The sequence below is a fragment of the Babylonia areolata genome, chromosome 31 (genome assembly GCF_041734735.1).
Source record: "Babylonia areolata isolate BAREFJ2019XMU chromosome 31, ASM4173473v1, whole genome shotgun sequence".
In the NCBI taxonomy this organism is placed as follows: Eukaryota; Metazoa; Mollusca; class Gastropoda; order Neogastropoda; family Buccinidae; genus Babylonia; species Babylonia areolata.
The window spans coordinates 1,755,334-1,781,689 of NC_134906.1; the positions used below are offsets into that span (position 1 = coordinate 1,755,334).

At 44.3% G+C, this 26,356-nt stretch overlaps 1 protein-coding gene across 1 annotated transcript; it reads right to left on the reverse strand.

The window, feature by feature from the left end:
• Positions 1-8,740: 8,740 nt before the first annotated feature.
• Positions 8,741-16,321, reverse strand: LOC143275741 (uncharacterized). The gene is made up of 4 exons (XM_076580017.1): positions 15,955-16,321; positions 14,018-14,032; positions 12,543-12,563; positions 8,741-9,041 (listed from the first exon to the last, which is right to left on the reverse strand). The coding sequence occupies exons 1-4, from the start codon at positions 16,319-16,321 to the stop codon at positions 8,743-8,745; spliced, it is 702 nt and encodes a 233-aa protein (XP_076436132.1). The 3' UTR covers positions 8,741-8,742.
• Positions 16,322-26,356: the final 10,035 nt, after the last annotated feature.

Below are 26,356 nucleotides of genomic sequence, written 5' to 3' on the forward strand. Positions count from 1 at the left end.
AGCAGACTTAACAGAATTTGGAATCATCCCAGGTACCATGGCACTGCATAATCTGCGGCAGTCCCAACTACAGTCAGACTGCATTCGACCTTTTTGGTATCGAAGCGGAACACCACCACACCTCACACTTCAATGACATCTCTCTGCCATCACCCGTAGAGACTGACTTCAAGCCCCTTCACTGCTCAACACCTACAAGAGCCAGTCAACAGAATAAACAGCAAACAAGACCCCTTCACTTGCTTAATGTCAACTTTCAGTCCGTCAGCGGAAAACGAGCTGAAACCGATCATCTTTTTGACAGCATCAAACCAGACATTGTCTTTAGGACAGAAACCTGGCTCTGTCCAGATATAAAGGACTCAGAATTCCTGCCTTCTCACTACAGGGCTTTCTACAAGGACAGAAGAGGCAGAGGTGGTGGCGGCGTCCTTATGGCCACAAGAGAGGAGCTGCAGTGCACACTGGTCCCAGAGCTAGTTACAGACTGTGAAGTGATTTGGGTGAAGGTGCCGACACCTGGCCACAGATCACTCTACATATGCTGCTACTATTGCCCTGACGTCAGTGATGAGGCAAGCTTCAACAACTTTGGGAAAAGTCTTAGGAGGGCGGCTGCTATTGAGAATGCCCAGATTCAAATTCCTGGTGATCTCAACTTCCCCAGCTTTGACTGGATTTCTGACCCAGAGACAGTCTCTATTAAGCCAAAATGTCAGTGCCCTGGACTTCACCAGTCTTTCCTTGATCTGCTGGATGACCTCGGTCTGGAACAGATGGTCCATGAATCTACCAGAGGGCAGAACACACTAGACCTCCTCCTGACCAACCGACCAGAACTGATCCCCTGTGTGGAAATGGTCCCCCAACTGTCTGACCATGAGATAATCTACTGCGAGTTCCTTACCTGTGTGACCAGGAAGACCAACCCACCAAGACAGATCCCCTTGTACAACAAGGCCAACTGGGAGGGACTGAAGGCAGACATCTGTAGCCTCCAACCAGACTTTGACTCCATGGATGAGAACACCATAGTGGAGGACATGTGGCAGCGTTTCAAGAACTCACTGTGCACAAGCATGGCAAAGAACATCCCCCACAAGACAGCAAGACCAAAGGCTTCCCACCCCTGGTTCACCCCTGAACTGCACCGTCTCTGTAGGAAAAGGGACCGCAAGTACAGGAAAATGAAAAACAAGGGACAGTAGATCACAGAACGCAAGACACTCACCCCCACACACCAGGCCTGCATAGTGAAACAAATACTGCAGACCACTGGAGGAGATGCCAGGCTCATTACCAAGGTCAAGTTAAGGCTCTGGAGAGGGAGATCCAAAGAAAACTCTGGCTTGCATACTGGAATTACATTGGGAGCCTGTCACAAGACAATCTTAAAAGAAAAAAAAAAGAAACAGTAAATCGGGCCTCGGACTCCACACCAGGAAAAACACCAGGGCACACCAGGTAAACGTTAACAATACTTGATTCACTCACACACTCACAAACAAAAAGAAAACAGTTGTTCCTATTCTCTAATTTCCTTCCACACCCAACCTCCATCTATCTACCCCCTTCCCATACCCCTGAACCCAATGTACAATTCAATTAATAAGTCGATCAAAACACAACAAAACAAACTTCACACTCCAAACTCTCTCACAATCTCACATACACAGGTACAGACACATAGTCAGCCCCTCGTTCACTCCCCAGGCATTCCGCAAAACTCACCTGTCCATGTCCCACAGGCAGCAAAGGTCGATGCCGTCGTCCTTGGGAGACCCAGTGACTCCGGTCCACGGAAAGAGGGGGCACGGGGGCGATTGTCTTGACGCCCAGACGCCACCATGAGAAAGACCCCCGTCACTGGTTCCGGTGCTAACTCCACCCTCCTCCACCTCTCACTTCAGGCAGATGAGAGAGGCTGGCAATTCTGACACCAGCCTCCAGCACTGCGCGGACACTGGGGACCTGACGTGGAAGGGGCAACGGAGCTGACCACGTCTTGACGTGAAGGAAAAACAGCAGCTGAAACACCCTTGCACAAAGTGTGAACATCCTGATGGTCGACTAAGAGAAAGATGGGGAGGAGAGCCAGAAGGAGAGGAAACGCAGAGGCTGACATACACACACGATGGCAAGAACAGGAAAAAAACAAAACAGTACATCTTCCAAAGATGCACAAAGTCAGAAATACAAAGAACCGGGGATGAGAAAGAGGGGGGGGGGGGGGTGATTGGCAGGACTGTACAGTAAGGAAGGGGACTGCACATCCCTTCCCCGACACACCACCGCTCCACCACACCCGATGGGGATGGGCGGAAAGACAACCCCGTGGCCTCTGCCAGAGAAAGTGAATAACAGAGAAAAACTGTTCATCAACTAAACAATATCTACTTCTCTCTATGGCAAAACATATTCATAATGAGAAAACAAATCCTAATAATTATTTCCATATCAATGTAGTGGGGGGGAAAAGTAGCACCCCTCTCACCCAAGATTTAATAGAGTTCTGGTCAAAGTGTACAAATACCAAACGATACCTAGCAAAAACATAACAGCACGAAATTACACGGAAATCTTAATACATTAGCACACAGCAAAAACAATTATATGTACAAATATAACAAACATGGCGACACAGAGCTAGCCAAATATTTGCCAGTAAATAAATTTACCTCAACAGCTGGTGCAATCTGGTTGAAAATTCCCAGACTGGAACGCAGCCTCTTCTACATGGCCAGACGAGGACACAGGTAAGCACAGGGCCTGCAGAAACCCTGGCAGAACTTTTGGCTGAATAAATAGCCCATCCACTCCTCTTCAAACAAATGAAGAGGAATCGGGGAACCACTGGACAGGCTGACCAGAAAGCCTTCCAGTTCAAAACCCGTCTGTGAGGAGACGGAGCAGAGAGACTCTCGAATCTGACCCATGAACAGTTCACTCAGAAGCATAACCACACGAGCGGCACGGACCACATTGCCACACAGACACACTAACTCACACACACTCACATACTCCTGTGTTTGGCAACCCTGTTGTCTCAAAAGCTGGATCCATGCCGTCTTCCCTTAGAATGGCGAAATAGAAAAGTAGTGTCTTAACTGTCGACCGTGACAGAGCCTCTTCTCGCAAAAGAACACAGAAGACGACACAAGGCCCTGTACCAAACGCTTCTGAACTTACGTCAAACACCAGAAGTCCTCTAATTCCGGAGTAGCCCCTCTCAGGGTTCAGGGTAAACTGATCACAGACTCCAAAGCAAAGGCTGAAGCTCTCAATGCTCAGTTTGACAGCACTTTTAGCAATGGAAACAAATACACACCGGAGCAATTCAGCAATAAATGCAACATGCAGGGGAACAGAGAGGACCATCCAACTATGGGAAACATCACCATCACTGAAGCTGGTGTACACAAGCTCCTTGCTGGACTAAATACAATCAAGGCCACTGGCCCGGATGGTCTGCCACCAAGAGTCCTCAGGGAATGTGCCCTTGAAGTGGCCCCTATCCTGACACAGATCTACCAGTGCTCCCTTGACTCAGGACAGGTCCCGGATGACTGGAGAGTGGCGACAGTCACGCCTATCTACAAGAAGGACAAACACTACAACCTAGCAAACTACCGCCCGGTATCTCTGACCAGTGTGCACTACAACCCAGCAAACTACTGCCCGGTATCTCTGACCAGTGTGCACTACAACCCAGCAAACTACTGCCCAGTATCTCTGACCAGTGTGCCCTGTAAAGTGCTGGAACACATCATAGTGAGCCAGCTCATGACTCACCTGGAAGAGAACTACATACTGGGCGATGAACAACATGGGTTCTGCTGCCACCGCTCCTGTAAGACACAGCTCCTAGAGTTTCTCGACGAGCTGACTGCCAACGTTCAGGGGAGAGACGAAACTGACGTTGTGGTGATGGACTTTGCCAAAGCATTTGACAAAGTTAATCATTCTCTCCTGCTGCATAAGCTTGATCACTACAGCGTCAGAAACACCACCTACTCATGGACTGAGAGCTTCCTGGATAGCAGAAGACAGTCTGTGGCTGTGGACGGAAAGAGGTCTGGACACACTCCGGTTAGATCAGGAGTACTGCAGGGCTCAGTGCTTGGTCCATGCCTGTTCCTGGTATACATACGCGACCTAGCATCGCGAGTGACATCCCCTGCTCGCCTCTTCGCAGACGAGACTGCTGTGTACCATCTCATCACTGCCCCAGGCGACCACAACACCCTGCAAGATGACCTGAGGAAACTAGAGGCCTGGGAAGATGAATGGAAGATGAAATTCCATCCCGAAAAATGTAGTGTCCTCACGTGCACCACGAGGGGAAACAGCAGTCCTCGGGAGTACCATCTGCACAGTCACCGGCTGGAGTCTGTGACAGCCACTAAATATCTTGGTGTCACACTCCAGTCCAATCTCCGCTTCACGAACCATATCAACAGCATGGTGACAAGAAGGCAAACTGGACACTCAGCTTTCTATGAAGGAACCTGAGGAAGGCATCAATCAAAATAAGGTCACTCGCCTACAAATCCCTGATACACCCTATCCTCGAATACGCCAGTACAGCATGGGACCCCACCGCCAGGAAAGAGATAGACAAAATAGAAACGGTCCAACAAAGAGCAGTACGATTTTCCCTCAATAAACACCAGAGGACAGTCAGTGTTACTGAACTGCTGCAGACACTGGGGTGGGAAACCCTGGAACAGTGTAGGAGGAAAGCCAGACTGGTCATGCTATACAAGATCAGCAGGGGCATGACCAAAGTCATGTGCTCACACCTCCACCAGCAACAACAGGCCAGAAGAGCTCACACCACAACATTTGACAGAATCCCCTGTAGAGCGGACATCAGGCTGAATGCCTTCCATCCAAAAACAATCCGTGACTGGAATGCCCTGCCCGCCCAGGAGACTGTTGATGTCTCAACTCTTGCCACCTTCGTTAAGAAGGTGGCAGTATGCTGATTCACAGCCACTTTATTTTTGTATTTATTAATTTTTTTAACCGGAACCCACCACCACAAAATGCCGATAATGGTCAGCTGGTTGACCCTGGGCATCATCTGGAAGAAGAAGAAGAAGAAGATGCACACACTCAGTATCTTCGTCAGCAACTCCGTCTTTACGCTGACGTTCACTTTGCAAAACAACTTGAGTCTCATTCCTGGCAAAACTACAGCAAATAATACAGTGGACAGTACACACAGAAAAATCACACATTCAGCATCTCTCAGCATTTTTACAACAAAAGAATACTTATATCTTTCTGGTTCCAAATGTCCGCTTCTTGCTTCTGAACTGTGTTTATACAGGCATACAGGCATGTCACAAAATAACTTTGACACATGGGGGGGAACGAGCGATGACGTCACGAAACAAGGATTGTCAGAGTTATTTCCCTTCATTTCTGTCCGCTTCACTTTTGTTGATTCGACGATCCGACTTGCTTGAACATCTCGTGCGCCAGATCGATTAACAAGTGTAAAACGGAAAAGCAAATGAAAAGAGGAAGAACGTTGACAAGCTCGATCTTGAGTACAGGAATAGGGGTACTGCGGAAAAAAGAAGATGGTAGCTTAGCAGAAAACGATCTAGAAAAAGCAGAAACACTTAATAAATTCTTTAGAAGTGTGTATACTAAAGAGACCTTGGCAAATTTACCCGACCTTGGTGAAAGCTCCAGGTCGGGAAATGTTAATATTTGTGATTTAAGAGTCACTCCATTGGCAGTAGAAAAGACGTTGCATGCCTTAGGCCCCTACAAAGCACAAGGACCAGACAAAATACTCTCAAGAATATTAAAGGAATTGAGCAGAGTTAGCTCTTCCTTTGAGCACGATTTATAATAAATCACTTGAATCTGCTTGCCTACCCAAAGATTGGAAGATGGCTGAGGTAACAGCTACATGTTAAAAAAAAAGGGGGGGGGGGTCAAAACATGACCCAGGAAACTGCAGACCAGTGAGCTTGACTTGTATGTAAAATCTTGGAGTCTGAGCTCAGTTCAAACAAACTGGTCATAGTAGAAATATGCTTGATTCTATGAATATATAGATATATGCGTGTCACTATGTGTATTGTTGTGTATGTGTGTGTGTGTGTGCGTGCGCGCGCGCGCGCACATCAATCAGTGTGTGTGTGTGTGTGTGTGTGTGTGTGTGTGAACTGATTAAATCCATTTGTGTATGAGTAGAGTCTATTTCAATCAGATGCCATCTACGCATCTTTCATTTCGCTGTATTTTAATCACTCGTTATTCTATTTAATTACGTCTTCTTTTTCTTTATTATGTATTGTTTTATGCAAAATGTAGGCTCCAGAGGCCTGACCAGTGCGTTTGGTTTTTTGTGTAGGTCAGGCTTCAGTTTACTTTGTTGTTGTTTTTACATGTGGTGCAGTGAAAAAGGGTCAGTCCACACGCTTTTAAATCGCCTTGACACTAAAACTCTATTCACGTCAAGAGAGATTAAAGATTACATATATAGCTTTTGTTCAATTAAAAAAAAAAAAAAAAAAAAAATCAAAACAAACAAAAACAAACCAAAAAAAACCAACAAAAAAACCCCCATCAGATATCGTTTGTACACTTTGCTGAAGAAGTTATAGTTTTTTCTCCTTTTATTTATTTATTTTTATTTATTTTTTTTACTCGTCTTCAGGTAAAGAGTTCAATTAATTAAGGCCCTCCTGAGTTGTGAAAACTTGCTTTATCTATCTATGGTTTTGCTAATTCAGTTTTGTAAATATAATTTTCTGATGTTTAATGTGAACTTCTCTATCATATTGGCAGGTACAGTTCCTGTCATGGTCTTATACATCAACACCTTTATCATTTCAGGGGTAAGATGTCAAGCGATTTATAATATTTTGTTGTGAAGAACCTTGGTTCAAGAAGGACAAATTTCATGGCTCGATTTTTACACTGAACCAATGGTTTCAATGTGTTCTCGTTAGCACTGTCCCAGAGTGTTGATGAACAGTCTATCGAAGATTGTATGTGTATTTGAAGGAACACTTTCCTTGCATACAGAGGGAGGAAATGCTTCATTTTGATAAATAAATGAAGGACACTTTTGGATAAATATTGGTTAAGCTGATTTATATGATTAACCCACAAAGAGAGGAACAGTCAGGCGGACAGAGACACACACAGTGGTGTGTGTGTGTGTGTGTGTGTGTGTGTGTGTGTGTGTGTGTGTGTGTGTGTGTCAGTGACAGAGAGAGGGAGAGAGAGGTAGCAAGTGAGAAACAGAGGGAAAGAGAGACATAAAGAGAAGAGACGGCTTAAACAGCAAATATTTTTGTGACACAGACACATATATTTTTGTTGTTTCTTTAATCCAGTCTTATTTTCCAGTCTGATCAATTTTCATCCTCCCAGTTAACTACTTATTTCTTCGATAAACAATACTGACAGAACACACACGCACAAACGTGCGCATAGCAAATATTCAATGAATAAATAGATACACTAAAGATGTAACTAAATGAATAAATACACGAATAAATAAATTAAAAGATAAAAGGAAAAGCAAGAACGAAAGAGGAAATTTATACAATTATTTCAACAACAAAAATTTGGGGGAGCATTTTTTGTTTTTGAATGACATTTTCCAATACGATTAAGCAAAAATCAATCATTTTCTTTGCACTGGATTTAGATTTTCGTTTGGTATAAAACAACAACAATAACAACACAACTTAGTGCAATGATAACCCCGCACATGGCACAATGTCCCATTCCTCTTATAGCAGTAACACATTTGTTTCATTGTCATTAATTTTACTTTTCTTTCTTCTTTCTTTTCGGTTATTCTGTTGTTGTTGTGGGTTTTTTTGTTTTGTTTTGTTTTGTTTTGTTTGTTTGTTGGGGTTTTTTTTAAGGGGAGGGACATGGGGGAGCGGGGTGGTTGGCGTTGAGTAACATGAAAAAAAAAATAGAATGGACAATTGGACGTGGGCGTGGTATGAGTTTGCAAGGACCCCTCCCTACCTACATGCCTTCCATAACAGGTACACTTCCCACCTCGTTCCCTTAACACTTGACCTCATAATGATGTCACAATCGTATTGACGTCATGGTAGATGCGGCAACTAACCAGCACTCGGCACAATCTAGATGTCACAAGTGACCCATCTATAATCATTCAAGCAACAGACATGGAGTTGAGTTCAGGAGGAAGGTGGCAGAATGGTTAAGACGCTCAGCTGCCAATACACAGAGTCGTGAGGATGTGGGTTCGAATCCCGCTCTCGCCCTTTCTCCCAAGTTTGACTGGAAAATCAAACTGAGCATCTAGTCTTTCGGAGGAGACGATAAACCGAGGTCCCGTGTTCAGCACGCACTTGGCGCACTGAAAAAGAACCCATGGCAACGAAAGTGTCGTCCTCTCAGTGGCCAAATTATGTAAAAGGAAATCCACTCTGATAGGTACACAAATATATAAGCATGCACTCAAGGCCTGACGTTGGGTTATGCTGCTGTCAGCCATCTGCCAAGCAGATGTGGTGTAGCGTATATGGATTTGTCCGAACGCAGTGACGCCTCCTTGAGAAACCGAAACTGAAACTGAGGTGCATTTGCTGAGTGCCTTGCCACTTTACTACAATGCAACGTTTTTTGTTGTTGTTGGGTTTTTTAGGGAGGTAGGAGGGGAGGGGGCGGGGGGGGGGGGGGGGGGGGGTTAATAATCTGTAAGCGAAGTGAGATAAGCGGGTGTTAATCTTCGGACGTCGTTGTTTCGAAAGCGGAAGTACTTTGTTCAGTGGGCGGCTCCAGGTCAACAGTGCTTCCAGTAAGTTCCTCGGATGTTGCTTGTTCGGATTGATCATCATCGGTCTCGGGCTCTTCCTTGGCGACGTTGTCATCAGGGTCTTCACGGGGAGTACTGGTTTTGGTGCCAGATTCCTGCCCTCCATGCCAGAACTTCCTGACGACGAGGACGCAGATGATGAATGCCAGGAGAATAGCTACAGCTCCGATCGTTATCACAGCGGAGCGCTTCATCTCTTCTTCATCTGGACATGTCAACATCATTGGCAAGGTTCAGTTTTGTGTCTGACTGTTTTTGTTTTTTTTTTCTTTCTAGCAACATTGGTTCAGGGAGAAGAAGTGGGTGGGTGTGTGGGTGGGTGGGCACACATGAAAAAAAAATATATAAAAGCCCTTGCTCTATTTATCCAGCAGGATAACAGTGTAAGCGTGGGACAGGCAGACATGGGTTCCACTCTGACTGTGTGTGACTCAGTTTGTTGTTTTGAATGTTGAGCGATGGTAGTAATGTGGAGGATACCTAGTATTCCTGAAATCCCCCCCCACACACACACACACACACCTGTTCACACACACACACCTGTTCACACACACACACACACACACACACACACACACACACACACACACACAAAGTAGAAGATGAAATAAGATGAACAATTCCTTGTCACTTATCTCAGCATTGGGAGTTTTATTTTACACTCCCTGTTTGGTAAGACTTACCGTCATATCAAACCATACCAGTTCGATTTGCTCTGTTGGCCAAACTTCACAGGGATGGTTTCATCACGCTTCATCTTCTTCTGGAGTTTCTAGCTATGAACTACAACCAGGCAGTGCCTTCTTCTTTGAGGATTAGACCTTTGTCTGATATCAATTGAAGATGACGATCGGAATCTCCGCCCGGTCAGGTTTCCATATACTGCTGGAATAGTTATCGCAGCAGACGTTTCTCTCCTAGAGACGTGTTCACATTTCGAACAATGCAAACAAAAAGGAAGACATTGCTGCTGGCGCCATTTGTCATTGGGTTTCTTAGGGTCATTCTGAAAACCTACTCTCCAGCCCAAAGAGGTAGCTGCTTGAATCCGATAGCACACTGCCACTTCGGCAGCCCCTCAGCACTCTGTTGAGGGGAGGAGATCTGGCACTGGTCGCCGTTCTCCTGGGGTATTTGGAATCACAGACAGGCAACCATGGAAAAAAATAATAATAAAATAAAATAAACCAGAGCCGGGCCCGTGTGTTGGATAACAAATTGAGACACCTCCAATTCCTAGATGAGTTCCTGCTCATCTGTGCTGGGCACATAAGGAGGAGGAGAGAGTCTTAGAGAAGGGCAGTCCTCAGTCATGGCAGCACGTACCCAGATACTCGCACCAGCACAAGTCGCATGTGCCCGTAGACACTCCCAACTGACAGGGGTTGACCGACATGAGGTGCTGCATTGGTGCTGAGTCATTGGTGGTGCTGCTTTGGCCTGGCTTCCCACAGGGTGAAACACCCGAAAGGGAAAAGCCCTACACTGCTGGGACTGAGGATGCCGTTGCTGACTCTCTGACTGCTCTTCAGGAATACAGGAAGTGACGTGGGCTGACGGCCTCTTAACCTACAGAGGCCTACCATGACCCTCGGAAGTGTGAGCCGTCAGAGGCAACCTCTCTGCTTGTCTCCCTGTCTGAGGGGCGTAAGGTTCGAAGAGAGAGAGATCTGCTTTGCCGCGATGGTGCTAAAGGCTGATGGATGCTATGCTGTCAAAGAACTGCATCCCTACTGTTCAAATCAGAATTAAAACACGTGCTAGTAAACGCAGGCTTGAATCCACTCCACTGACAAGCTGTTCAGACAAGAGGTGCTAAAGAGGCCCTGAGTCTCAACAGAAGACTGTACATGTGTGTCCCAGACCTCCTCCCTACAGCCGGTAGGGCCTGTGTAGACAAGCTTCAAAGGCTGTGGAGACATCCAAAAGACAGCAGCAAGCCAACTTATCCCACTTAGCCAAAGTTCTGAAAGTGAGATTGGCCGAGTTAGGAAAGGGGGCATGCTGAAGGAACTAGCTAACAAGAGATCATGCGCTGAACGTTCTGCCTCCCTTGATGCTGGGTGGTATGTGGTGCACAAACACCAGGCCCTTCCTTTTGGGGAACCCTTCAAAAATTTCCGCTAGGGAAAGATCAAGATGCCAAGAGGTCTGGCATACCTGTTCGCAGCCGGGGGTGGAATTTCTGTCCTGCCACTTCACCTCATATGCTTCTTTAACTCTCTCCATACGAACGGCGAAAGAGACGACGTTAACAGCGTTTCATCCCAGTTACCATCATCAAAATTTTGCAAGCGGGAGGTTCTTATACTGAAGAGGTGAATGTTGACAAAGAATACCACAATTCTGACGACGGAAGCTAAAGGTTGGGTCATTCAGACACCCACTGGACATCCGAGGGGTCTGTGTAGAGGAGAAGAGAGGACTGGCCGTACTAAGTGAGTTAATTAACCTGGGGGGGGGAGCAAAGGGGATTCACGGCCCTGCAGTATTATCACCAGGTGCCCGAGTAGTTCTAAACTGATTCTTTTTTTTCTTTTCTTTTTTTTCAAGTTCACCCCAGGATCAGGATCCTCCCTGGGTGTTTTCACACAAGAAAGGATCCAACCGTGGCTGGAATGTGGGGAAGTTTTTGATCAGGCTTCCTTAAAAACTGAAGAAATCACAGAGGTTGCCACCTCACCTCACTCCTCAGGTGCCACGTCTCCCTTGAGGATTACAGCGGGTCATGTACTTCAACTCTCACAGCAATACGCTCCACTGGAATCTGAGGTCCCAGGAGAGGGAGTCAAAAAGAGCAAATATATATGTATATATATATATATATATATATATATATATATATATATATTATAAGATAAATGGAAGCTACGGTTCAACATACACGCTATGGAGAAATGTTGGGGGAGAAAAGAAAATAATAAAAGAAAAGGGGAAAATAATCAAAAAGAAAAGAAGAAAAAAAAGGAAAAAAGAAAATGGGAAAAAAATAGGATGGAGGACCCATAATTTTTTTTAAAAGATGCGGGGGGGAAGGGGAGGCTGGAGGACCCACAAAAAAAAAGAAAAAAGAAAGAAAAAAGACACCCACACCACCCACATGTGTACATATCAGCAGGTTATGCCATCTACCAGATGATGGGAATATCCTATTTGTTAACCATAACGCCCCCCCCACCCCCCCCCCCAAAAAAAAAACAACAAAACAACAAACCATGCAATGGAAAAAATGATTAAAAGCCAAAAAAGGGTTGAGAAGAGACAGAGCAAAACCTAGCAGATTTGTCCATAAAACCACTGGTCAAAGGAAACTTAGCACTCGAGTTTGGGAATTGGGATTCGATTGGCTTTGCACAATGTGGGCTTGGCAGAGGGATTTTTGTGCTGTTACTAGCTGCAATCTTTGGCCAACAGAGCAAACCGATAGGTCTAGTTTGCATCAGTGTGAGATCTTCACTTTAACGTCTATTCACTGGAAGTGTTATTAGACGGAAAGAAGAGAGGTAGTGGGTGAAAGAGAGGGAATTCTTGTGAATATTAGTGTTGGAAAGTGTTAATTTGCATCAGTGTGTGTGTGTGTGTGTGTGTGTGTGACTGACAGACAAACAGTGAAACAGAGATGAATGTGTATTTGAAGTGCATGCATTGTGCATGCACACGTCCAAGAGGAAAGAGGGGTGGTGGATGCGAGACAGTATATACTTACTGTCTGATTCTGGTGGATACTCTGGAACAAAGAAAAACAACAATAAAACAACAAAAACAACAACAACAACAAACAAACAAACAAACAACAACAACAACAACAAAAAACAAAACAAGAAACAAAAAATAAAAAATAAATAAACAAAGAGAGTGAGAGAGAGAGAGAGAGATTAAAATGTGATAAGGGTTAGAAAGAATGAAAAACAATAACAAAAGGCACTCCGGAGGTTAAGGATTACGAAAATACCACTGGTAGTTTCTGAACGAAAGAATCAGTGAAAGAAACAAGAGACAAACAAAAAACTGACGAGCAATATTTCATTCATTTCAGACGAGCGCAACAGCTGAGTGGTTAAAGCGTTGGAGTTTCAATCTGGGGGTCCCGGGTTTGAATCTCGGTAACGGCGCCTGGTGGGTAAAGGGTGGAGATTTTTCCGATCGCCCAGGTCAACATATATGCAGACCTGTTAGTGCCTGAACCCCCTTTGTGTGTATACGCACGCAGAAGATCAGATACGCACGTCATCAGTATCAATATCAGCAACTCAGGAGGCGTCACTGCGTTCGGACAAATCCATATACACTTCATCACATCTGCTAAGCACGTTAAAGATCCTGCAATCCGTGTCGGCGTTCGGTAGGTCATGGAAACAAGAACATACCCAGCATGTGCACCTCCAAAAACGGAGTATATGTGTGCGTAACTGAAACCTGATTGAATGACACAGGAAACGAATGATGGGCGACCAAATGACAGCCGTCAATCGGCTTCACCCAGGTAGGCAGCCTGTTGTGAAAATGACCCTGAGTTTGTAAAGCGCTTAGAGCTTGGTCTCCGACCGAGGATAGGCGCTGTATAAATAAGCATCCATATCATCATCATCATCATCTTCATCATCTAACACCGCTGCCTTGGAGAGTAAGGTTGGAAGGAAGGGAAGTACTTAATTCATGTGCAGAACGAGCCATCAAGAATAATTATGAAAATGAATATACAAACAATTAGAAACAAATAAAAACGTTGGCAAAAGGAAGCATGTGACACTAATATAATCATACGTACTTTCTCTCCAATACAGTGCATTCAAGATGACCCTCCTATCCCCACCCTCTATCTCTCTGTGTTCGCGCATGCGTGCGTGCGTACATGTGTGTGTGTGTGCCAGTGTGTGTGTGTGTGCGCGCGCGCGCGCGCATATGTTTTACGAAATGCATGTTACGACAAGAACTGATGAAGTAGAAGAATTTCTGTGTCTGTGTGTCTCTATGTGAGTGACTGTGTGAAAGAGATAGAGAGAAAGAAACGGAATGAGACAGACAGGCAGAGTGAGAGTGGGAGAGAGAGAGAGAGAGAGATAGTGAGAGAGAGAGAGAGAGAGAGAAAGACAGACAGACAGATGAATGTGTTTTTGAATGGCATGCGTTGTGCATGCACACATCTATGAATAAGAAGGGGTATATGGGAACAGTACGTACCTGCTGGTGCTAGCTCTGGAACAGAAAAGAAAGAAAAAGAGATTAGAATGTAAAAGGGGTTAAAATGCAAGAAAAAAACAACACAATAAACTAAAAGGCACATAGGAGATCAATGATTACGAAAACACCAATGGTACTTACGGAAGATAAAGAAAAAAGAAATAACAACAACAACAATAACAATAACAACAAACAGAAAAGCCATATCTTATTAATCATTTTCCAACTCTGTATCGGAGACTAAGGTGGGTGGGAAAGTATATAACATGCACAGAACCAAACGACAAGAACAATAAAAAAAAAAAAATTTTTAAATCATTAGTGGGTGTATAGCTCTGACAGTGTAGTCTCCCCTTCGAAACACTCACTTTTGGCGATTTCTTGAACAGCTAACAAACTATACGATTTTAACTTTGAGTCATTTTAGTTTATGATGAATACATGTCTTAAAAATTACACCGGGGGTGTTTCCAACAGTAAGTTAGATACAGAATCTTTCTCCCCCTGATACCATGCTGACGTTAGACTAGCGTTAGATTCACGTCACTTTAGATAACCAGAAATCGTAATTTCTACGCTACAGAGGCCAAGTGACACTTACGTTATACTGCTCGTCAGATGAACGTTAAACTAACGGATATTTATTTTAAAAATTGTACAAAAATCAACTTAAATGTAAGCGTATCCTAATGTTTCAAAATACGTAAGAAATTCACATAATTGTTACGTTATATGTCACTATTGTAAATTTCAATGAATTTGTTTTATTTAGGAAATCAAATATTACTTTCTTTGGTGATAAGTTATACAATGAAATACAAAGTTCACAGAATCCTGCAGAACGGTTTTTTACTTTCCTTCACACAATATAAACTCAGACATAACAACTACGATTTATCGATCAAGAACAACAACAACAACAACAACAACAACAACAACACACACACACACACACACACACACACACACACAGAGAGAGAGAGAGAGAGAGAGAGAGAGAGAGAGAGAGAGAGAGAGAGAGAGAGAGTCCTTCCCTTCAGAAAGGAACGAGATCATTCCGAAAATTTGGAATGTGTGACAGACTGATGTGTTTTTCTTTTTTCTTCTCTGTCTCTCTCTGTCTCTGCCTCTCTCTGTCTCTGTTTCTGTATATATATATATATATATATATATATATATATATATATATATATACATAATAATATGTATTTTACATACCCTCCACTCCAAACACACAAATTTAAATCTACACATGATATACATAGTCCAGCTTACTGCAAATGCACATGAGTACTGTTTCAATGGACGTGTTACAACGAAACCTACTAAAGTGAGGGTATATTATATAATTCAAGGCCAGATTTCAAATACATACTAGTAAGAAAAACAACGTGATTCAGCTGAGAGAAAAGGTAGACCGAGTTTTAAAATAGTTAACTGGCTTCCTAAAGTACTTAGATTTTGCAGTGACCAAACACCGTAAATGTTGGATTTTCGTCTTTTTTGTCTTTTTTATTCATTTATTTGTTTGTTTTTTTATTTTTATTTTTTACAAAATTTGGGATGATTTTTTCAGATTATAAATATCAATAATTGATAGCTATTTCAATCAAACAAGATGCAAATACTTATTTTCTTTCCATCCTGGTTTGTCATCTCCTTTTATTTTTTATTTATTTATTTTTTTTTAATGCATCTCAACACTACCAAAGAGAGAGAAAGAGAGACAGAGAGACAGGGAGAGAGAGAGAGATTCTCTGGAAGAACTAATATAATGTTCATGAACGACTAATTCTTTTGACAATATTACAAGGGATTATCAAATGACGTGAACAAGATATATATATATATATATATATAGAGAGAGAGAGAGAGAGAGAGAGAGAAAGAGAGAGAGAGATGTATGTATGTATGCATGTATGTAGTCAGAAACTTACCGAGGTCCGTACAGTCGGTATGTGTAAAAACATGCTGACCAGTATGTTGACATTCGGTTGTGATACTCAGATTGGCGCCCACATAGTTTTCGTTGAAGTAGAAAAGCAGCTGATAAGTGTTGATCATCCCAGAGGAGGATTCACACTGACACTGCTGGTCATTCTTCTGATGGAATCCCGGTTTACATCCGGGATACGGGACAGTGCAGATGTCTTCTGATCCAGAAGAGCCGGCATATTCTATTCTGAATATGACTTTAGAAGATGTGTTATCTTTGCAGTCGTTTGGACCTAGAAAGGAAGTATCAACTGTTCCTTCCAACTGCGATGTGCTGTCGATCGCGAAACAGCCCGAGCCGCAGTTCATTACATAGTCAGTGGAGCCTTAAAAATGAGACAAAAAGATAATAATCATAATAAAATAAAACTGAACAAATGAACTCACATGTTCATCTCTGATTAGTAGAATCACGAAGATAACAGTTCATGATAAATTCATAGTTATGTTTATGTATGTTTATATATATGTATATATATATATATATATATATATATATATATATATATATATATACAGACAGAGATAGAGAGATTAGACCCAACGCTCAGCTTATACCACAGACTGACACAAGCTTACAGTTGGGCCAACAGCAAAGTGAGAGCTGTATGATCAATGGCTTCTCCATTTTAATGAGAATTCATTTGCGGCTTTGTCTTTTGTGAAGGACTATGACTCTCAAACCAGGAGGCAACACCGCACTGGCTCTCAGTGCTGCAGCCTTGGGGGGGCTAGTTGGCGTTAGGGAACCATCCCAACGCCGACTGTCCAGAACCCTCTTGGCCGAGAGAGTGGGGATGTACTTGGGCAAGACACTCTCCACTATAATCCAATTCTGGCCCAGATAGTCAGGACAGCAGTTGCTTCCTCTGCTGTTGTGATGGTCGTTGTCGGACACGACTGACTATCAAACACACACACACATGTATATATATATATTATATATATATATATATGTGTGTGTGTGTGTGTGTGTGTGTGTGTGTGTGTGTGTGTGTGTGTATGTGTGTGTGTGTGTGTGTGTGTGTGTGTGTGTGTGTGTGTGTGTTTGTGTGTGTGTGTATAGAGAGTGAGAGAAAGAGAGATACGGATACGGACAATTTATTCATGTATAGGCCATTGCCCCTCATGAAGGGGTACACACACATGATCATGAAAGTAAAACAACAAGAAATAGGCGGTCATATCATAGACAGAGAGAAAGAGAGAGAGAGAGAGAGATGTGTATGCGTGTAAGTGTGTATGTGTGTGTGTTTGTGTAAGTGTGTGTGTGTGTGCGTATGAGTGTGTGTGCTTATATGATACGTAGGCAGGAAGGTAGGCCCTGAAAATAAAACGTGATTCAAGAAACAATATTTATCGCCAGTATCAACAGAAGTTTTTGGCTGTCATGTGACATGTGTAAACAAAATGATAATTATTGTTAGGCTGGGGGGGGGGGGGGGGCTTGGGGGTTGTGTGTGTGTGTGTGTGTGTGTGTGTGTGTGTGTGTGTGTGTAAATAATAATGATAATAGTAATGATATTGATATAGCGCCGAATCTTGTGCAAACACAAATCAAAGCGTTTTCGCATCAGTCATTCACACGCATGCATAAATCTAAAACTGGAGAAACTGAAGACAAGGAAGAGGCAGGGAAGGGAGGCTATTTTGGAAAGAGGGGGGTTTTAAGGCCACACTTGAAAGAGCTGAGTGCGGAGACCTAACGAAGCGAAAGAGAAAGTTCATTCCAACTGCAAGGTCCAGAGACAGAGAAAGAACGGCGGCTAACAGTGGAGTGTTTAAATCTGGGTATGCGTAATAAGAGTGGATCCAAAGCCGATCGTAGTGAGCGAGATAGAGTGTAGAGGTGAAGGCAGCCACAGAGATAGGAAGGGACAGATTTGTGAATACATTTATAACATAGACTGATAGAGTGCTGATCTTGTAATTTATTCTGTGTGAGACAGGAAGCCAATGAAGATGTTGCAAAAGAGGAGTGATGTGCTCAGATCTTTTCTTTTTGATGACGATGGGCAGCAGAGTTTTGTATGCGCTGAAGGGACTCAATGGATGAAGCAGGCAAACCAGACAACAGAGTTACAGTTGTCAAGGCGACAGAAAATGAGAGAAACGACAAGTCTAGATGCTGCGTCGGTGGACAGATAATTTCGAATGGAACTGATGCGCCGCAATTGACAGTACCAGGATTGACATGTCTGACTGATAAATTTTTGCATGGACAGTGTCTTGTCAAGGACAACGCCGAGGTTCCTGACTGAGCTGGAACGAGGAATGGATGTACTGCCAAGTTTGATTGTGTCAGTTGTGAAGGAAGACAATTTTTGTTTAGTTCCTATGATCATGTGTGATCAGGAAAACAGCTACGTTTGGAACCGCATGTGCGTGTGCATACACACACTTCCAAGAATGACAGAAATATCAATTTTAGTTTCTAAAGACAGACAGAAAGAAAGAGAGTAATGTGGTATGGAGAAGAGGTGTATAACCCGTTTCCAGAACCACGCAACGAGAACGCTTTTCCTAGGTTTAAAAAAATCATAGGTGGTGTGCTGTTTTGATAGTATACTATTACATTACATTTACGTTCATTTTTTGGAAAATAATACCGAAAATGTCAGTACTGACGCAAAAGGTGTGTGTGTGTGTGTGTGTGTGTGTGTGTGTGTGTGTGTGTGTGTGTGTGTGTGTGTGTACATGAAGTGTGTGTGTGTGTGTGTGTGTGTGTGTGTGTGTGTGTGTGTGTGTGTGTGTGTGTGTGTGTGTGTGTGAGCGAGAACGAGAGAGAGAGAATAGGAATCAGAAGTTACCTTCTGCCATGATTAAAAGCAAGCACGACGTTATTAGGCTCAGGATTTTCATTTTGGTCTGGAAAAAAAATAAATGCACACAATAAAAAATTCACACGTTTAACAAAGTGTGACTAAGCAATTACCAGATGATTTCAGTGCATGTGGGCGTGCGTGGTTGTGTGCGCGCGCGCGCGCGCGCGCGTGTGTGTGTGTGTGTGTGTGTGTGTGCATGTGCATGAGCATGTGTCCGCGTGTGTGTTTGTGGGGAGGGTGGGGGTTGGGGGGGTACATGTGTGTTTTCGTGAGCGCGCGCGCGTGTATGTAAGCTTATCTCTCTCTCTCTGCCTGTGGGGTACAGTGCACAAACAAGCACAGTCACTGAAGAAAACAATTATGAAGTTGCAATAGATCTGACATGCAACGCCTTGTACAAGCATGTTGACAAATTCATTATAACGCTGTCTTTTCCACATGCCAGAAGCAGACTTTAACGAAATTGATTGAGATATCCATAAAAAGTGGGTGGGATATATCGTACTCTCAAACTAGTTAAAGCCGGACAACATAAATCAAAATGCAGCTCATCTTCATTACATTTTTGCACAACGGACACATTAAATCAAGTGCAGAATGTTTTCTGTAACGATGATAATGCTGAGAAATTTCTGAAATGCCAAAGCGAAATCTTGTCATTGTGAAGTTCAAGTGTCTAAGTTCATGCCCAGAAGTCCCATATAACCGAAATGCAAAACTTACCACTATTATTAACATGAAAATTCCAGTCTTGCCATCTGCACGCAATCAATCTATCTATTAGGTTACTTTAAAATAATTTTACATCTTGCACATCTTCATTTTTTCATACAAAACCAAAACCAAACTGGCACAACTTCAAACGAACTTTTGAAACCCGATTTCTTTTACCTTTTGCATCGAAGTCAGTTAACATTGTATAAGCTTTCCGTGGTGACCTGCAAGCATTCTTTCTTGTTAACTGAACCCAGTAACGAATACAATTGATACACAATTGATATAAATTTGGTATCTATTAGTTACTCCATAAATGAGGTCATCTGGTGTTTTCAACTCAAGCCCTAACACTTTTTTCAATACTCGGGGGGTTGGGGGGGGGGGGGAGTCAGGGTATGGGGGCTTATCAGAACGAGGGTCAAACGCAATAAGGAGGACATTTTGGCTGCTGTAAATGTCCGTGGGGGGCATTATAAATGGCAAGAAAGTCCCCGGGATAATTTCCAGTGCTCAAATTGTTCTCCGGGGATGTTTCCAGGGTGGGGGACAATCTGGTTAACTACACCGGAGCTGGTATCGGTGCCTTGCCGGTGCCGTTTCGTGTTGATGGATTCAGCAAATCGGTTTACTGTTTGCACGATTCGTGTCGTGTCGGTGCCATGAACATGGAATTCCAGCTTTGGAAACAAAACAAAACAACAACAAAAAGCATTCCTCACTCGACCCCCTAAATATAACGCACAACGGTCACCTACAGGCCTGCCAGCGACCACACCATAATGATAAATAAAACTGCTTAATAAAAGAAGGCATGGAGTTTTCCTAACGACACAGGCAATGCAAACCGACAGCCCCCATCCTAGCTCCAGACCCAGCCCCAGCTCCACGCTTACCTACGAGGTGGCCAGACGCTCCTCAACAGTCTGGCATGTTCCGCAGGAAGCAGAGTGGCCAGGAATCATAAACCACCAAAACGAAATCTTGAGACGTAAAATCGGTAATGTCCAGTGACGAAAAAGCAAGGGATGACGTCAAAAAACAGACGCCAACCCGCCCAGACAGTGCGTCATGGGGAAGGTGTAAAAAGAAACGCAGGAGTATGTGTTCGTGTGTGTGTGTGCCACGGATTTCGATGCCCTGCAAAACAACAACCCAGTTAGTGGAAACCCCCCAGTTCTATACACATCAGAACTATCCAAATGATGATGGTGGATGTTTAAAGAAAGAAAGAAGAAGAAGAGTAACGACCAGTCACCAATCGCTTTCAAGGTCAAATTGTCAACCCAGTTAGTGGAAACCCCCCAGTTTTGTACACATCAGAACTACCAAAATGAAGATGGTGGATGTTTAAAGAAAATTAATAAGAAGAGTAACGACCAGTCACCAATCGTTCTCAAGGTCAAATTGTTCTCTGGCCAGAGATGGTTATGAAGAGATCTGATTGTTCATGTAATGTATACCTACCTAATAAAGAGAAGGTAGTTATAAACTGGTCCTTGATATAAAAAGGGAGACAATTACTTTCAAGCGGCCACTGGGGGTATTCTTAAAATGATAAAATAACAAAAACGCACTGGAAAAAAAAGAGAAAATATGTTTCCAAAATAAAGAATGTGTGCGCCATAGTCATTCAGCATTAAAGGCCGCCTCCAATGAGTGGCATTTCGGAGGTTGATCAACTATTGACAGGTTCCTGAGAACTGATTACTCTCCGCCAGCAGTGAACAGAATAAACCACAGTGTGAAGTGAAGAAAGAACGTTCCTAATACTGAGAACGATGCGGCAGTGATCCTGAACACACACACACACACACACACACACACACACACACCGGCACACACACACACACACACACACACACACACACACACACACACACACGCACACACACACACCACACACACGCACACACACACACACATGAGAAAACAGTGGAGTGATGGCCTAGAGGTAACGCGTCCGCTTAGGAAGCGAGAGAATCTGAGCGCGCTGGTTCGAATCGAAAAGGGTTGTTCCTGGCAAAATTCTGTAGAAAAATCCACTTCGATAGGAAAAAACAAATAAAACTGCTTGCAGGAAAAAATACAAAAAAATGGGTGGCGCTGTAGTGTAGCGACGCGCTCTCCCTGGGGAGAGCAGCCCAAATTTCACACAGAGGAATCTGCTGTGATAAAAAGAAATACAAATACAAAACACACACACACACACACACACACGACACGTCTAACATCACTCGAAATGAAAGGACATTAAATTAAAGAAAGACACACACATATGTTGCCCAGGCTGGGTTGATGAATTACAGTCGTCAGAGCCGGTACTGTGAGTGTGCGTCACATCAAGTTGTTCTACTGATTGGTGAGAAAGACAGAGAGAGGGATGGTGGCAACTCAGTGTCCTACAATGTCACTGGGTTGTCCCCCCTCCCCCTCCCCGCCATGCTGTTTTCCACCGACATTATTCAAAATTCTGTTCAAAAGAGCCCCCGCCTCTCTTCTCAAAGAAGCGTTTTTGATTTTATTCCATAACTAATATATTTGTTGCCTGTTTTAACACATGTTTGCCTTTTGATGACCTCTTAATGTGTGTGTGCGTGACTACCTGTTGGGCTTTGACTTGAACATGAAATAGTCATCTGTTCAAAAGCACTGTTTAAAGCTGTGTGTGTGTGTGTGTGTGTGTGTGTGTGTGTGTATTTACTGATGCGAAAGCGCTTTGATTTGTCTCTGCACAAGATTCAGCGCTATATAAATATAACAATTGTTATTGTTATTTGAGTGTGCGACATTCGTATTCTCTCGACAAACACTAACTGCAACAAATTCGATATCCCCTCAGCTCATATTGAATTCCCAGCTCCGACCCTCGCTCCACTTTGTCTCGGCTGAATACGCCAAGGATGCCAGCCAGCAGCTGCTACTGTTTGGAATGACCAATCGACGCCCCCTCCACCCCTCTCCACAGAGAGAGAGAGAGAGAGAGAGAGAGAGAGAGAGAGCTTTGAACAATGCTTTATAACAGGTCACTATTTTATGTTCAGCTCAAAGCCCAGCACATGTTCTCACACACACATGTACGCACGCGCGCGCACACACACACAAACGCGCGCGCGCGCGCGCACACACGCACAGAGAGAGAGATATTTGAACAATGCTTTTGAACAATGCTTTTGAACAGACGGTTACTATTTTATGTGCACACCCAAAACCAGCAGATTGTGTCACACACACACACACACACACACACACACACACACACACACACACACAGAGAGATTTGAACAGTGCTTTTGAAAACAGGCTCACTATTTTTATGTCCACGGCCATAACCAGCAGATGGTCAGCCTCTTAGTGATTCTCCGTCGTGCAGTCATCATTGCTGATGGCGAAGAAACGGCAACTGGTCCATTGTTATGACTGATTATAGTAACATCGACACCCGCTTCACTCTCCACTGGAACTTGAGTGGTGGTCTGAGTCAGTGCTAGTCAATCGGATGAGACGATAATGTAGAAACTGAGGTCCCGTGTGCAGCACGTGCACTTGACTCGTGCAGAACGATCCCACGGCAACCAAACGCTTGTCGATGACATTATTCTGTTAATTTTTTTTTTAAAAACAACAACAAAAAACAAGCAAATAAAAAAAAAACCTTTCACAGTTTTATATCAGGTGGAGTGATGGCCTAGAGGTAACGCGTCCGCATAGGAAGCGAGAGAATCTGAGCGCGCTGGTTCGAATCACGGCTCAGCCGCCGATATTTTCTCCCCCTCCACTAGACCTTGAGTGGTGGTCTGGACGCTAGTCATTCGGATGAGACGATAAACCGAGGTCCTGTGTGAAGCATGCGCTATGTGCAGCATGCACTTAGCGCACGTAAAAGAACCCACGGCAACAAAAGGGTTGTTCCTGGCAAAATTCTGTAGAAAAATCCACTTCGATAGGAAAAATAATACTGCACACAGGAAAAAATACAAAAAAGTGGGTGGCGCTGTAGTGTAGCGACGTGCTTTCCGGCCCTGGGGAGAACAGCCCGAATTTTACACAGAGAAATGTGTTGTGATAAAAGGAAACACAAATACAAATACAAATATTAAGACGAAAACACTGGAAGGCAGGAAAATGAAGAGGAGGTGGGGGTGCGTTGTGTATTTGTTGACATGTGGTCCTCAACTTTTTGTGAAGCCTGTATCTGATTTGACGTTCGTGTGGAAAGTGGTGGTGCTTGACCTTTTTTGTGAAGCATGTATCCTACTTGATTTCATGTTCGTGTAGACATGTGGTCCTGAACCTTTCATGAAACCTGTGTACAGTTTTTTTTGTACTGACATGAGGGTCTCTCGGAAAAGGATCGGGATTAAGCCACCCTCGCCTGCCCCTGCCCCCGCCCCCTCCCCTGCCTCTGTTGCCCCCATCACCCCCCCACACACACACCCTCCTCCCCTCCCCTGTCCTTCTCCTGCCCCCGGTGCCCTCATCACACACCCCCCCCCCCCCCCACACACACACACCCTCCCTCCCCTGCCCCTGTTGCCCCCATCACCCCCACACCCTCCTCCCCTCCCCTGTCCCTCCCCTGCCCCTGTTGCCCCCATCACCCCCCCCCCTCCTCCTCCCCTGTCCCTCCCCTGCCCCTGTTGCCCCCATCAACCCCACCCCCACCCCCAGCCCTCCCTCCCCAACTCCCCAGCCCCTCTATACCTACACACACTTCGGTACTGCCAATGATTACACTCCACAGTCCGCTACAACAAATATCTGCACGGCCAGCTAAGCACTTCTGTACCCTCGCAGTTTACCAATATCCAATGTCCAGCCTTCCTCACCCTCACCTGTTTCTGCTAGCAGTCCGACGGCTCCTGTCTCGCTGTGCAAATGAAACTTGATTCCGAACGGACCACAGCCAAAGAACTACCATGATCGAAAGACTAACGCTGACTTTCTCCTTCAAAGTTGAATAAGCGGCGATAAATATTTCGGTGTGTGTGTGTGTGTTTGTGTGTGTGCGTGCGTGCGTGTGAGTTTATGTGTCTGTGTGAGTGTGCGAGTCTCTGTGTGTTTGTCTCTCTCTCTCTGTCTGTCTGTCTGTGGCTGTGTCTGTGTATCTGTGAATATGTTACTTCGCTTCAGAACAGTCACGTCAGTCACGGCAGACAAAACTGATTCCGTGGAATTAGCATACGAGCTGTCAAAATTTTCTACGCTAAAGTCATTGAGACCAACAGAATATTTTCGAACTTAGTCTGGACAGCTCATTCCTTTTTTTTTTATGACGCTGTATTATTTTATAGTAATGACAATCGGTAAAATGTACAGGGTCACCGACCAGCGTGTCCTCGATGTCATCCCAGGGAAAATGAGAGATGGGTCTGTGGCATGTTGCTTCATGTCGCGGTGATCTATCAGGAATTCTAGTTTACACTGCCATCATTTTAGAATATGTGAAGGTAAAACCCACTACAAAACGATTGTTGACGGCCATTTTACAATCTGTGTCCCAGAATAGGGAACTGGTATTCAGTAAAACCACAGGCTGTTAACATTTTTTTTTTCATTCCGTTCTTGTATGGTTCGTGTCCAGTCTGGTCTTTTTTTTTCTTTGTTGTTGATGTTGTTGGTGGTGTTGTGTTTTTGTTTTATTTTGTTGGTGGTTTTTTTGTTTTGTTTTGTGTGTGTGTGTGTGTGTGTGTGTGTGTGTGTGAACGTGCGTGTGTACTCTGAACTGAGCACGTGCATGTACTTATACTTGGAAGGATGAAATGTGCGGACGTGTGATTATAGTCATGTACGACTGAAGACGTCTGTAGATGAATGTGAGCGGGAAAGAGGTCTGGAAGGAAAAGGGATGTTGAGGAAGGGACAGAAGGGGGTAGGTGAGAAAAAGAGATATCTCAATTATCTATCTATCGATATGTATATAACGATATTATATATATATATATATATATATATATATATATATATATATACATATATATATATATTACATGAAAGTATTGTTAAACGCACAAAAACAGACCAACAGAGAACAAGCTGAAGCCTACTTTTGATAAATCTGAAATCCATACCTCCTCCTCCTCCTCCCTCCCTCCCCTTCCACCACCAGCCTACCATCCTACATACCCACCCATTCAGTACCTCTACCACCACCACCACCACCACAACCCTTCCATTTCCCAGATTCCCAATCCTCTCCTCACTCCCTCAGACTGCCCCTTTCCACACACCCGTTCCCTCCTCCCCCCGCCGCCCCGTCCATGCTCCTCCACCCCCCACCCTTCTCACCCCCACTCCCAGTATCTTCAGCCCGTCCCCCCCCCCATTGCCCCCCCCCCCCTCCCCAAACCTCCACCACCAACCCCTCCCCCGACCCCCTTCAAAATCAATATCCCCCAATGTGAGAGTAGCTGAGGGCCGGCTCACGACGGAATAATTATCCGACACCCCATCCATGTCCGTCACTCAGTGTGACATCGATTGTCCAAACACAGAGAGGAGAGTTACGGTAAGAGAGGTGGGAGTGGGGGTGTCCACACTATTGACTCTCCCTTACCCTAACCCCCAGCTCCTGACCAATCCCCCCCCCCCCCCCCCCCCCCTCACACACACACACACACATATACTTTTTTCTTCCTCTGATGGTGGCAACAGCATGTTTCCAGTAACAGCACATTGGCTACGACCACGTGACTGAACAGGTGCGAGGAGAAGGACACTGCTGAAAGTGGCATGACATGTAGAGGGCGGGGTTAGATATGGAAACGACCAATGGACTTCGACAGGGGAAGTTTATGAGAGCAGA

Coding starts and splice junctions, on each gene's coding strand:
- LOC143275741 (XM_076580017.1), bottom strand. CDS start 16,321: ATGAACTGCGGCTCGGGCTGTTTCGCGATCGACAGCACATCGCAGTTG. Junction 9,042..12,542: donor GTATCCACCAGAATCAGACA/GTAAGTATATAC, acceptor TGACATGTCCAG/ATGAAGAAGAGATGAAGCGC.